Genomic DNA, 14,836 nt, shown 5'->3' with positions numbered 1-14,836 from the left:
ATCACCTAGAGTAGAAAAAATGAGAGAGAGAGCTGTGATATCAGCAGTTGGAAAAGAAAATCCTGAAACAAGAAATCTGTATTTCTAATTATCAAATTATTTTAAGATTAGAAGAATAGGTTAAGTCTTAAAGGGTAAAGTATTGAAGAATGTTGTTATATCCTGTGAAAGCCAGAAGTAGACAATCATATAGAGGATTTATAGTAAAAAATCTTTCATTATCAAAAATGGTTAATAGCTTATTAGTAAGTTCACCTTATTTTTATTTTATATATCTTGTATTTCATTTACTAAGTATTCTTCCTTGGGTGCCTTGAAGATTTTTTCAGTGACTTACTGATTGTATGTGATATATAATAATTAAAATAAAGTATTGTTTTATATTGGCACAAATATTTGTTTTCATTATTCTTTACTTTGATAAACTGATACAGAAATTTATTTTAAAATCATTAGAATTTACCATTTGATAGCTTTAATTTTTAGTTATCTGTTCTTTCAAAAAGGTTCCTATTATTGCTGTATTTATAGTGAGGGTACAAAAAATAGCACGTGTCTGAAGGAGAGCTCACAGTATGTATAGCTGAAGGGGTAGTATGGTGACACTTAGGACATATACTGGTATCAAAAGATACATGATAACCAAATACAAATTTGTCATGGCTTGAAGAACCTTGACTTCAGTTTGGGAAGAGAGCTTCCAAAGTGGTAGAAAGCAGAACTCTTTAAGGTGTCAATGACAAATTAGCATGAGGTACAGTTTCACCCACCAAATATGCTAGAAATTGAGAGCTGCCTAACCTGACTGAAGTAGAGCTCTATAGAGCTTTAAATGTTACTCCATGCCCATAAAAATCGTAAAAGTAACATTTTAATTTGGCACAAATATTTGTTATTATTTTTTACTTAGAGAAACCAATAACTAATTTATTAAAAAATTATTTGGTAAATTTTTCTATGAATTATTCGTAGAAGAGGATGAATTTATCAAGGGACAGAGTATTAAGATTAAAAAAACCCCAGATTTATGAGTAGGGGGAGTAAACTACCAGAGACTACATGGAAATGTCAGATACTAGAAGTTGAATCAGAGTAATTAAGTTACATGTTTTGTTGACTGCAAAGGAGGAGAAGACTTCAAGAAGCTGAATAATGGAGTAATAGTAAATGTTTTCTGGATATAAGGAAGGGTGAAAAACAGTATACTTTGATGTTTGTCTCCCAGAGGGAGTTTTGATGAAATGGTGAAGATTGAAGATGGCAGGTGCAGGAAGTTCAAAGTGTAATGGGTGATGAGAAGAGGGAGGATGGAATGGTAGAGTGCTGCCATACCGTGTATCTCTAAGAGCACTGCATTAGCAAAGGGCACCTGTGGAGCGTCTCCTATAGAGTGTATTGTTCATCTCCTATGTATTGATTTTACATATGATAAAATGCCATGAGCAAAGAGTCACATAATCAAAATAGCACACTGACTGGTTTGAGTCAACAGAAAATTAAGATTTCTCATTTTGAGAACAACATGGCTTGTGATTTGAAGTGTTCATATATGTATTAACCTGATAAAGACTAAGATAACATTACTTTAGTAATGATTGCTTAAAGGAAACCAATTTCTTTTACGTTTTATGAGCTTCAGTAGTAGCTAATCTATTCTCCCTTTCTTAGTAAAATTAAATGTATATCACAAAGATGATTACTCTTTTGTTGACACTCATTCCTTCAGTAACTGCTTTAAGGGATTTATGGCTCTTAAAATCTTATTTGGAACCTAGATTTCTGTTAGTGTGTTTTATCTTCGTCTGCTTAGAATGTAAACAAAGACAGATGAATGCTATCTTCCTTAAGAATAGTCTGCCCATTTTAAGTCTGAAATTTTCATTTTAGTAAAACTTTCAATTTACATCAAAGCTTTTATAATAGAAGCGAACTCTTGCTCTTTATGTATAACAGAACACACATGCAGGATTTAAAAGACGTTACTAATAACGTACACTATGAGAACTACAGAAGCAGAAAACTGGCAGCTGTGACTTACAATGGAGTCGATAACAACAAGAATAAAGGACAGCTTACTAAGTAAGTATATATGTTTTCCTCCAAAAAGTATTATTTATATGGTCACTAATCATATGGTTTTATTCTCATAAAATTCCTCCTAGTTACTCATTAGAAAATTTGGATAATACTTCTCTATGTGCAACATAAAACCATGTAGCTAAGCTTTGTTTCGGCAGTTTTATATGTTGCTAAATTGTTAGAAGATGTATTGTTTTCTTATTCATTAAGTGAAAGAACCATATATTCTTTTTTTTTCTTTTTCTTTTTCTTTTTTTTTTTTTTTTGGTGGTACTGGGGTTCCTGGAAGCCCTTCTACCTCCGGGATACACTCCCACGGGCTCTACTCCCAGACCTATTTTTTACTTTTTTATGTGGAAACAGGGTCTCTTAAGCCAGCGAGACTGGCTTCCAACCAGTGCGATTCTCCTGTCTCCGCCTCCCAAGCATGGGGATTACAAGCATGCACCACCACACCCAGCTGAACCATTTATTCTTATCTGGTCATTTGCCATCATCTTTATAACTGATATACCACATATTTAATAGAATTTCTGTTGAAAATCAAATAGATTTTATAACAAATAATATTTTGAGGATAGAGAATATCAAGATGTCCTAAGCTCATTTTAGTTTAAGATACATATCCTGTTTTCTTTAAGAAGAATAAACATAGAATTTCTACGTGTGTGTGTGTGTGTGTGTGTGTGTGTGTGTGTGTGTGTGTTGCCAGGAGTGGAACCCAGGGGCTTTCTACCTCCAGGCTCTACTCCCAGACTTATTTTATGTTTTATTTGGAAACAGGGTCTCACTGAGTTGCTGAGAGCCTCACTAAGTAGCTGAGGCTGGCTTCGAACCTATGCAATCCTCTTGTCTCAGCAACCCAAGCGCTGGGATTACACGTATGTGCCACCATGCCCAGTTTGAATTTCCACTTTTTTTTTTGGTGGTACACTCCCAGATCTATTTTATATATTTTTTTGGAAACAGAGTCCCTTAAGCCAGCGAGACTGGCTTCGAACCAGTGCGATTCTCCTGTCTCCGCCTCCCAAGCACGGGGATTACAAGCATGTGCCACCACGCCTGGCATGAATTTCTACTTTTAATAGAAGCATCTTTATACCATTTAGATGTTTCACCAAGCTTACATGGAAACAAGGGACAGGATCAAACAAAAGGGATAGAGGAATGTAGACTTGTTACTTTCTCTATTCCTATTGTGTATTTTTGAAGGAGTAAATTAGCTAGTGTTTGGATTTCTTCTATTGATTGTGAGCAAAGCATGACTCATAATAGTATGATTATGAGAATAGCATGTAGCTTTGCCCTTTTGAGACTGTATCTCAAACTGTGTTGGTTTCCTGATGGGAAGGGAAGAAGGATGTGTGAGAAAGTTGCTAGGGTTCTTGGTAATTATGCCTGTGCCCTTCTCTCTATTTAGAATAGTTAAGGACCAAAACTGTAATGAAAACCGTTTTAAGTAATATGCATTTGTATTAGCTATCATTAGAAGATAAGCCTGAATGATCATCTATATAAATAATGAAAAAAACAAGTTCTCAAAATAGCAATACTGTTGTTTAGTGACAGTCTACATTCCTTATGATAGAATAGAAAAATACTTTTTTTAAAATTTAAAAACATGACATTCTATTTAAGGTAAGGTGCGGTGCATGGCCTTTTATCGCTTTCTTAGCAAATTTTTTATTTAACAACCATAGGACAAAAATAAAAAGATTCACAATAGTGAATATTACTCATAAAATTATAATCTAAGTACCATTTAATTGACGTGACTTTTTAGTTATATAGAAGAAAAACATACACAGAGCCACTGATAATTTGTTAATTTGTTAGAGGCATATGTATTGCCAGTACATATTTTTTTTTATTCAGTGTACGCACTTACTGTTCATTTTTTAAATTTAACACAGTTTTAAAAATTCTAGACATAAGTTATTCCCACATTTCAAATTTATGATTATTAAAGCACATTTGGGATATCCCTGCTTGGGTACAGGTAAGGTAATTCAGAGAAAAGTACTAAACCTTACAGTATCATTAAAAAGTCTTGCCGGGCGTGGTGGTGCATGCCTGTAATTCCCGCGCTTGGGAGACGGAGACAGGAGGATCACGCAGGTTTGAAGCCAGCCTTGCTGGCTTAAGAGACCCTCTTTCCAAATAAAAAATATAAAATAGGTCTGGACGTGTAGCCCAGAGGTAGAAGGGTTTTCAGAAACCCCAGTGCCACCAAAAAAAAAGTCTTTACCTTATACAAAATTCTACTTTGTGCATTTAACTTGAGTTAAACTATTAACTAGGCAAAAAACATAGAACATAGAAATAAAACAATTTTATTCAAAATGTATTTTGAGATGAATCATGGTTTTCATAGGCAAACTAAACTTCGCCTATACAAATTAAAGAGAAAAAAAAAAAAAGAGCTGGGCATGGTGGCCCATTTGTTTAATCCCAGTACTTGGGAGGCTGAGACAGAAACATTGCAGGTTTGCAGCCAGCCTCAGCAATTTGGTGAGGCTCTTGTTTCAAAATAAAGATAAACTAAGGCTGGGGGTGTGACTCAGAGTTAGAATACCCATATGTTCAATCTCGAGTATTAAAAAAAAAAGAAGAAGAAAAAGAAACTGGACATGGCGGCTTAAGCTTGTAATCCAGTACTTGGGAGGCTGAGACAGGCGGATTGCAGGATGGAAGCCAGCCTTGACAACTTAGCAAGGCCCTCCTCAACTTAGTAAGACCCGATTTCCAAACAAGAAATGAATAGGGCTGGTGGGTTCAATTCCTGGTGCCACCAAAAAAGAAAGACAGACAGAAAGGAAGAAGGAAGGAAGGAAGGAAAAAGAGAAAATTTCATACTGCTAAAAAGCAAATTGCTCCAAGAGAGTTAACATATTACTTTATGATAATATTAAGTAGAGAGATAAACATTTTTAAAGATTGGACCACCTAGAGATTTACTGTAAATGAAATATTTATTTGATATTATTTAAATAGATTTTTTTTTTTTTTTTGGTGATACTGGGGTTCCTGGAAACCCTTCTACTTCCGAGCTACACTCCCAGACCTATTTTTTTTAATGTATTTTTTTTTTTTTTAATTTGAAAACACAATGTCACATGCCTGTATTCTTAGTTTTGGGAGGCCGAGACAGGAAGATTGCACGTTTGAGGCCAACCTGGGCAAGTTAATGAGACCGTGCTTCAAAATTTTTAGAAAAGGTACTAATGATGTTGCTCAGTGGTAGAGTGACCCTGAGTTTAATCTAAGTATCAATAAATTAGAATTTTACTATTTCACTGAATAACACATACAAAATCTGAAAGAAGTCACTATGAAGTTTATTCACTTGTTATATAAATTCCCTAGTTATTTTTTGTATTAGGGATTGAACCCCAGGGATATTTTATCTCATACCTACACCCTTAGCCCATTTTTATTTTTTGTTTCAAAACAGGTTCTCAGTAAGTAGCAGAGAGCCTCAGTTAAGTTCCTGAGGCTGGCTGTGAACCTGTGATCCTCCAGTCTCAATCTCCCAAGTACTGGATTATAAGAGTGTGCCATCACACCCAGCTTTCTTTAATTTTTTAAAAATCAGTACCAGCAACTTATGGTGCTGTTTTTTATAGCTATGTGCTATAGACAAAATATAGCTATGTGCTGTATAAAAAGAAAGACCAATGTTTACATCTATTAACAGCGTTAGTTTAGACTTCTTACAGATGTTCTTTTTGTTTTGCTCTAGTAGGACTCTTTATCCATTAGCAATGTGTCCTTTAATAATGGTAGCTGGGAGAAGTTTAGGCTATGACGATCTTGGAATACAAGAGGTAGAGTCATAAAAACAATTGCCAGTACTCCAACCCCAACCACCTCACCCCACTGTATCTGAATTTAGAACGGGACCAACATGGTCCCAGATACCATGTTTCTAACATCTAAAATCACACTTGCCCTTGACAGAAACGTTTTTATATACTTCTGTTGGCACATTATAGTTCCACATGTAATGTGGTTCAGAGTGATAGGGACATAAATACACAGCTCTTGTTTGAGCTTTCCTGATACCTATCCTTCCCCATACATGACTTGGAGAGTGCATGGGTAATTTCACATATGAACGTAAAGTCAGTGGAAGTGTTTCCTGCATTCATTTCCCCCTCCCCTAGACCGCTTGTATCCACTGGAGTTTCTCTTCCATTATCCAAAGTCTCTCTTGTATCCCTAGCTTCCGCCTATGAGAAAAAAAAGATACATGACCTTTCACTTTTTGTAATTGGCTAATCTCACTTAACATAATGTCCTCCAGGTCCATCCATTTTCCTGCAAATGTCACTCATGATTTTGTTCTTTATAATGAATAGAATTCCATTGCACATATAGCCCATAATAGAAAAATTTTTACTACTGAGACTGACGTTTTATGTCACTGAAGGTCAAGTACCTTAGTGGGCGAGGCATCGGCCCTCTACAGAGTGAAAGACGGGCTTGCAGTAACTGGGAATTTTCAGGCAGATCATACTAGAAGAATCTGTATGGAAGTTGAGGTTTGGAAATTAATCTTTTGGTTACTGATGGACCTGTTTTCCCGCTGCCTTTACTACTTCAGACACACACACATATATGTGCATGCTCAATCACACACACACATACACAACAAGCACACCTATTCAAAATGTATAGGTAAATTAACCTTCATATGGCAATGTGCACTTAGTGTAAGTATTATTACCTTTTGGTTTATAACGTAAGTTGACCTTTTTTAAAGATGTTAGACATCAGGTAGTAAAGTTAGATCCGTTTATCTTATATTTAAATTTTGAGGCCGTTTTAGGCAAACAGTAGCATGTGCTGAGCCGGGCGTGGTGGCGCACGCTTGTTGTAATCCCCGCGCTTGGGAGGCGGAGACAGGAGGATCGCGCAGGTTCAAAGCCAGTCTCAGCTACTTAGTGAGACAACTGTTTCTAATAAAATATTAAAAAAGTAGGTCTGGGAGTGTAGCCCAGAGGTAGAAAGCCCCCCTACACACACACACACACACACACACACACACACACACACACACAGAATGTGCTGAGCCATGGAATAAAAGTACTTGGTTTGTAAATATACATGATGTCTGACAATGTACTTTTCTGTTCATAGTCCTGGAACAGTTGTTGTGGAAGGTCTTAAACCAGGAATGAAAATGTGTAGTTAAAATCTGACAACACCCGGGCGTGGTGGCGCACGCTTGTCATCCCCGCGCTTGGGAGGCGGAGACAGGAGGATTGTGCTGGTTCGGAGCCAGCTTCACTGGCTTAAGAGACCCTGTTTCCAAATAAAATAGTTAAAAAATAGGTCTGGGAGTGTGGCCCGTGGGAGTGTATCCCAGAGGTAGAGGGGCTCCCAGGAACCCCAGGATCACAAAAAAAAAAAAAAAAATCTGAAAGAACTTTTTAGCCGAACTTTTCTAATCAAATACTACTTTCTCTCAAGGCCCGAGTCTAGAGAACAGGGGTACTATTCTTAGCAACTGCCAGATATTACCTTTTTTTCTTCTTCTTTTTTTTTTTTTTTGTGGTCCTGGGGTTCCTGGAAGCCCTTCTACCTCCGGGCTACACTCCCAGACCTATTTTTACATTTTTATTTGGAAACAGGGTCTCCTAAGCCAGCGCGCGCGGCTGGCTTCGAACCTGCGCGATCCTCCTGTCTCTGCCTCCCAAGCGCGGGGATTACAAGTGTGCGCCACCACGCCCGGCCTTATTACCTTTTTTTCTGGCAAAGAAAATATCAGAGCATCTCTTTTTCCATACTTCTTAAATCCTCTAGGAGTGTACATCTTAAAATTTTCTGTATGTAAGGTTCTGTGGTGGTTGGAAGCAGCGAAAAGGTTGGACTCCCCAACCAAATAAGATTCAAGGGAGGGTTTTTATTTTTTTTTTATTTTTTTTTTTATTGTTTGTTTTGCAGTACAGGGGAGGGGCATTCTACCTCCAAGCTACACTCCAGCCCTGTTCTTTATTCTTTATTTTGAAACAAGTTCTCACCCTCCCAACTACTGGGATTACAAACAAGGGATGTTTCAGTAGAAAGGGGTGGAGTTGGGTTTGGTAGCACACACCTGTAACTGCAGTATTTGGAAGGCTGAGACAAAAGGATTGCAAGTTGGAGGCCAGCCCAACAACTTAGCAAGGCCCTCAACAACTTAGTGAGACCAGAATTAAAAGAAAATAAAGCTGGGGTATAGCTCAGAGGTAGAATGCCCTGGATTCAATTCTCTCTGTGTGTATAAGGGGCTGGATATCCTTTTACTAATCTGCTTCTTAAAGTTTTATCTACTTCTCCCTTTATGTCCCTTATTCCTTTTACATAAAATCACCTTTAAACAAATTGTTTTTTTTTCCTGAAAATTATGAAAGCTTACCCACAAATTAAATTTGTATGACCTTTACTTTTGGTTCAAATGTACTTTTATAAAAATATATTGCACATATTTAGTTTGAGTTTTATGTTTGGTTTTAATATTCTCATCAGGCAAAATAAAGTATTGACAATGTTGTTTACCTTTTGGAAATTTTTGTTGATCTTTGAAATCTGTTTAAATTAAATTTCTTTGGAAATTTTGGTGTGAAAACTGCAATGTGTCCAAATACATAATGGCTTAATAACTATTGGTACAAAAATGTTGACTTTACTTGCTTAGTGTTTTCTTCAGAAAGAGCATACGTATACTTTTATTTTTATGGTACTGTGGCATTCAACCTCTGACCTCCAGCCTCATTCCTAGTTTATTTTTTACTTTGAAGCAGGGTCTAAGTTGCTGAGGCTGGTCTAAAACCAGTGATCCTCCTGTCTCAGTTCCCTAAGTACAGGGATTACAGGAGTGTGCCACCACACCTTGCTATACACGCATAATTTAAATTGTGGGTTCAGTAACAAGCTCAATAGAACCTTACTAGGTCAATAGGTGTTCTCTTACTGGTCACCCAAAGAGAGAATCATCTGGTGGCTTACAATAATTTTTTTTTTTTTTTTGATGTACTAGGGGTGGAACCCAGGGCCTTTCTACCTCTGGGTTATACTCCCAGACCTATTTTATATTTTATTTGGAAACAGGGTCTCACTAAGTAGCTGAGGCTGGCTTTGAATCTGTGCGATCTGCAATCCTCCTGTCTCTCAGCCTCCCAAGTGCAGGGATTACAAGTGTGAGCCAGCATGCCCGGCACAATAATTTTGTTTTGAAAGGAAACCTTGAAGAAATTTAGGTTATATTTTCTAGGGACTTTATTTGATATTCAGTTTTCTTTTCCTTTTTTCCAGACTTATATTTTGGTCAGGATTGCAATTAATTTCTCTGACAAGTTTAATTTATAAGCTTCTAGCATATCTATAGGGTGGGGAAGCTTCCCATTAAAAAGCAGACAGGCAGAAATGTAACTTAAATTTTTTTTTCAACCATATTTAAGTTTCCCTTGGGGGGAAATAACATAATGATAAAAAGTGATTCTTTCCCCTGAATTTTGTACATCGTAAGCAGTTTTGTTATTATAATTTTCTAAATATCACTTCAATAAAGATGACTGGAAGTGGAGTACTAATAAACTAAAAAATTAAAGAGATCTGAAAGGTCATATTTTCTAGTGAGAGGCCTCAAAAATCTACTTTAGAAGTGTATGGCTGGGCATGGTGGCGCACGCTTGTAATCCCCATGCTTGGGAGGTGGAGACAGGAGGATCGCGCAGGTTCGAAGCCAGCCTTGCTGGCTTAAGAGACCCTGTTTCCAAATAAAATATAAAATAGGTCTGGGAGTGTATCCCAGAGGTAGAAAGATTCCATACCCAGTACCACCAAAAAAAAAAGAAAAAAAGAGAGAAATGTATGAGCAAATACTTGACTATCAGTTCATTTTGTAAAGGATCAAGTATTTTACAAGGGTAAAAGAGTTTCTCAGATGTCAAATATTGCAAATTTCTTTTGAATCTACCTCTTTAATAGGTGTAGAACTTTGCACGGGCTGTTGGAGATGATTGCACTTCATATTTAATTTAGTAATGATTTGGAATAGTGATTACTAACAGGATTTGGGAACTAAATTAAGTTTAACAAATTTTACCATAAACTTGATTAAATTCCTTTCTTTTTTAATTTGGAAACAGGGTCTAAGTTGTGGAGGGCCTCTCTTCAGTTGCAGAGGGCCTTGCTAAGTTGTCGAGGCTGGCTTCATACCTGTGATCCTCCTGTCCCAGCCTCCCAAGTACTGGGATTATAAACATTTACCACCATACCTGGCTTTTTAATGTAATTTTATTGGTACTGGGGATTGAACCCAGAGGTATTCTATCTCCGAGCTATACCCACAGCATATTTTACTATTTTTGTTTTGAAACAGCTAGATTGCAGAGGCTAGCCTCAAACCTGTAGCCCTCCTATCTCAGCTTCTTAAGTATTGGGATTGCAGGTATGCGCCACCTTGCACAGCTCCTTTTTCTTTCTTTTCTTTTTTTTTTTTTTTTGAACCACCTTATATATTTATTTATTTTTTGAACCACCCATTTAAAGATGTATGACTCAATGTTCTAAGCCTCTTTTTATGAAGTCATTATAAATGTGCTTTATTAACAAAATCAGATAATGGCCTGCAATTTCTTTTAAGTTGGCCCAGGGTATTCAGTAATTTTCAGATATCTGCAAAGCCCCAGAGCTTATTTTCTTTTACCCTGGGGTTGAATTAGGGTACTGATACTTTGGCATTCTTTTGTATTTTATCCATCTGTTTGTTTGTTTGTTTGGTTTTGCAGTACAGTGGATGGAACCCAGGGCATTCTACCTCCAAGCTACACCCCAGCTCTATTTTTATTCTTTATTTTGAACCAGGGTCTCACTGAGTTGCAGAGGGCCTCGCTGTGTAGTAGCTGAGGCTGTCTGCAAACTGAGATCGCCCGTCTCAGCTTCCCAAACTCTGGGCTTACAAGTGTGCACCGCCACGCCTGGCTAAATTCAGTCTTGACGATGAACTTGCTCCTGGATGTTTCATTGTTTTTTGCCAGGCAGTGACATTGTTATGGTAGGACCATTAGCCCCACTTACAGAAAGGGAAGCTATAGGGTGCTGATACTTCGGTGTTCTTTTGTGTTTTGTTTGTTTGTTTTTTTGTTTGTTTTTGCAGTACAGTGGATGGAACCCAGGGCCATTCTACCTCTAAGCTAACCCCCAGGCCCTACGTTTTTTTCTTTACTTTGAAACAGGGTCTCACTGAGTTGTAAAGGGCTTCAGTAAGTAGCTGAAGCTGTTTGAGAACCTGGATCCTTCTGTTTCAGCCTTCCAAATTCTGGGATTACAAAAATGTGCCACCGTGCCTAGCTTTTTTTTTTTTTTTTAAATATACTATCTTTAACATAAAGCTCCCCTGTAAATACCTTTCAGCATCAAAATGTTTATTTAACATGTCAGTGTTAAGTAAAAATAATTTTTTACTTGGCTTAATGTCTTTTCTAGCATTTGAAAAATAATTATAAAAATATTTGATCCTTGAGCCGGGTGTGGTGGCACATGCTTGTAATCCCAGCATTCCGGAGGCTGAGACCTGAGGATTGTCGTTCGCAGACAGCATCAGCTACTCAGTGAGACTTGGTTTCAAAGTAAAGAATAAAAAATAGGGAAATAGGGCAGGGGGGGGTAGCTCGGAGGCCGAATGCCCCTGGGTTCCATCCCCAGACCTGCAAAAAAAAAAAAAAAAAAATTAAAGAAAAAAATTGATCCTCATTATCTTGTGTCTTTGAGCATGTGTAAAAATTCAAGACACAGATTTTTTTTTTTTTTTTCCTTTTGTGGTACTGGGGTTCCTGGAAGCCCTTCTACCTCCAGGCTACACTCCCAGACCTATTTTATACTTTTTTATTTTTGGAAACAGGGTCTCTCTTAAGCCAGCGGGGCTGGCTTCAAACCAGCGTGATCCTTCTGTCTCCGCCTTCCAAGCGAGGGGATTACAAGCGTGCGCCACCACGCCCAGCAAGACACTGAAATATTTGAGTAAAGTGGAATGAATATTTTCAAGAGCATTAACATTAAAAGAAACCTTGACCTATTCTTCATACCTAAATAGTGTTGTAGTTATTCACTGGTAGTTATTTTTAGCATATCATTTGAGTTTGAATTTTTGTAATTATAGTTGTGATGTCAGTATTTGTCTTAAAGGAGATTTTAATATTTGAAATTTGAATATAATTTAAAATATTTTACATGTATTAATTTTAAAATTTTCTTTAAACAGTACAAAATTGAGTGATTTATTTTACTATTTTAATTCTCTGAGTATACTTTGGGAATGTTTTCTTCTACAGTTCACTTTATGTGTCATCTTCAGAGTTGGTGTGCACAGGGTTTAGAGAAACATCTTATTAACAGTTCTGCCTCGATTATTTTAGATATTTTTTTCAAAGGACTTATTCACTGCAGATTCAATTTTAGATAAGAAACCTCATGAGAAGAGTTCTAGGTTATAAAGTTTCTTAAGTTGGTAGGAGTGCAAAATAGTTCAGCCACTATGGAGATCAGTGTGGAGATTCCTTAGAAAACTGGGAACACATATATCATCCGGCTGTACCTCTCCTGGGTATTTGTCCAAACAGGTTGAAATCAGAGAACTACAGTAACATATCTATACTTGTGTTCTTAGCAGCACAATTTGTAATAACCAAAGTATGGAACCAGTCTAGGTCTCCATCAACAGATGAATGGTTTGCAAAATTATGGGAAATACACACAATGGAATTCTATTCAGCCATAAAGAAGAACAAAATCATGCCGTTCACAAGAAGATGGAAAGATCTGGAGAACATATGTTAAGTGAGATCAGCCAAGCACAGAAAGAGAAGGGACATATGTTTTCTCTAATATGCCCAAACTACAGAGCATTGGGGATACCAGAGGGACTCCAGATAATGGAGGGGAAATCTCAGCAAAGCTAGAATGGAAGGAGAGGAGAGGAAGAAGGTTGAGGTTGATTAATGGAGGAGCTACATCTGAATATGTGTAAAAGTATGAATGTAGCATGGTTAACCTGGACACTCATTGTCTGGGGGGAGAGGGAAATGGGGGGAGGACCCAAGCACAGTTTAAATGTAAACCATTCTCAATTAAAAAAAGTTTCTTAAGAATTTTTAACTCATTTGTACATAAGACTTAGGATGTGTTCTGTGTCCCTTGAAATGATAGAAGGTTTCAAAGGTTATTTTTGTGCATCTAAATAATAATGGCACCCAGACACTGTAATTGTTTTCATCACCTGTTGCAGTTTTTCATTTATAGACATTTAGTGATTATTCTTAATGTTATAACAGGAGCCCTCTGGCACAAATGGAAGAAGAAAGGAGAGAGCATGTAGCCAAGATGAAGAAGATGGAGATGGAGATGGAGCAGGTGTTTGAGATGAAGGTCAAAGAAAAAGTTCAGAAATTGAAGGACTCTGAAGCTGAGGTAATTAGTCTATTTCTTACAGACATAGTATTTCTTTTAAAATAATATAAACTTTCTATTGATTCATACTTTAATTTTTCTGTGTGTGTGGTACTGGGGATAGAATGCAGGGGCCATCTACCTCAGGGCTACACCCCAACCTATTTTATATTTTATTTGGAAACAAGGTCTCACTAAGTTGCTGGGAGCCTCACTAAGTAGCTGAGGCTGGCTTCGAACCTGTGCGATCCTCCTGTCTCAGCCTCCCAAGCGTGGGGATTACAAGCATGTACCACCGTGCCTGAATCATATTTTAATTTTTAAAATAGAAAATAAAAGCAAGAACTATGTTTGTTACAAAACAGTATATACTTCAGTATGTAAGGGCTTGGATGCAGTATACTAGGTAGAAAAACCTAATATAGTACTCAGAATACTTAAAATGAATTGTTAAAGTTATAGTAAGCAATGAAAAACTTTTGAGTTATGAAAAATAGAATTATAATCATGCAGTATAAGCAATATAAGAAAACTAAAGAGTTTTGGGTAGATGTAAGAATAAAAACAAGTGTTAGAATAATTGAGCTGGGTGTGGTAGCACATGCTTGGAATCCCAGTACTTGAGTTGCCAAGACAGGAGAATCCAGGTTCACCGCCAGCCTCAGCTACTTAGTGAGGCCCTCTGCAATTACTGAGACCCTGTTTTGAAAATAAAGAATTAAAAAAATATCAGGCTGCTGGGCGTGGTGGCACACGCTTGTAATTCCAGCATTTGGGAGACTGAGACCAGAGGATCGCAGTTTGCAGACAGCCTCATCTACTTAGTGAGGCCCTGTTTCAAAATAAAGAATAAAAATTGAGCAGAGGTGTAGCTCCGAGGTCAAATGCCTCTGGGTTCCATCCTCAGACCTGCCAAAAAAAAAAAATTATATATATATATATCAGGCTGGGGGTGTAGTTTGGAGGTAGAATGGTCTTTGGGTTCAATCCCCAGAAAAACACACACACACACACACACACACACACACGAATAATTGACCAGATTTACTTATATGAATGAGAAAGAGAGAAATAACCTTAAATGAACATGCCTGGATAAATTTAAATTAGAGACAGTGGAAAAGAAGAAAATGAGAAAATATGTTATTTTTGTGAACAAGTTGGACTGTATTCATAATAAAGTTTCAAAGTAATTTCCAACAGGGTAATGGTAAGTAGTAACAAAACATCCCAGAACATATATCTGCTATCTTGAAATCCCTCTAAATATTGAGGCTTACTTTTGGTTTCTACTAATTAAAAAACCTTGGTGATGTCTTCTTCA

At 37.1% G+C, this 14,836-nt stretch overlaps 1 protein-coding gene across 1 annotated transcript in view; it reads left to right on the top strand.

Moving 5' to 3' along the window:
• The window catches only part of SEPTIN7 (septin 7), a gene marked incomplete at its 5' end in the record, with an annotated part of 98,054 nt that overhangs the window by 77,300 nt on the left and 5,918 nt on the right, over positions 1-14,836 (top strand). Inside the window, 2 exon segments of the mRNA XM_080701526.1 lie at positions 1,954-2,079; positions 13,398-13,533. Coding sequence (XP_080557652.1) covers positions 1,954-2,079; positions 13,398-13,533 — 262 coding nt within the window.

Source organism: Muscardinus avellanarius (genome assembly GCF_963383645.1).
Source record: "Muscardinus avellanarius genome assembly, chromosome: 9".
In the NCBI taxonomy this organism is placed as follows: domain Eukaryota; kingdom Metazoa; phylum Chordata; class Mammalia; order Rodentia; family Gliridae; genus Muscardinus; species Muscardinus avellanarius.
The sequence above is the reverse complement of the archived record's forward strand: the minus strand, read 5'-3'. Positions and strand labels throughout refer to the sequence as shown.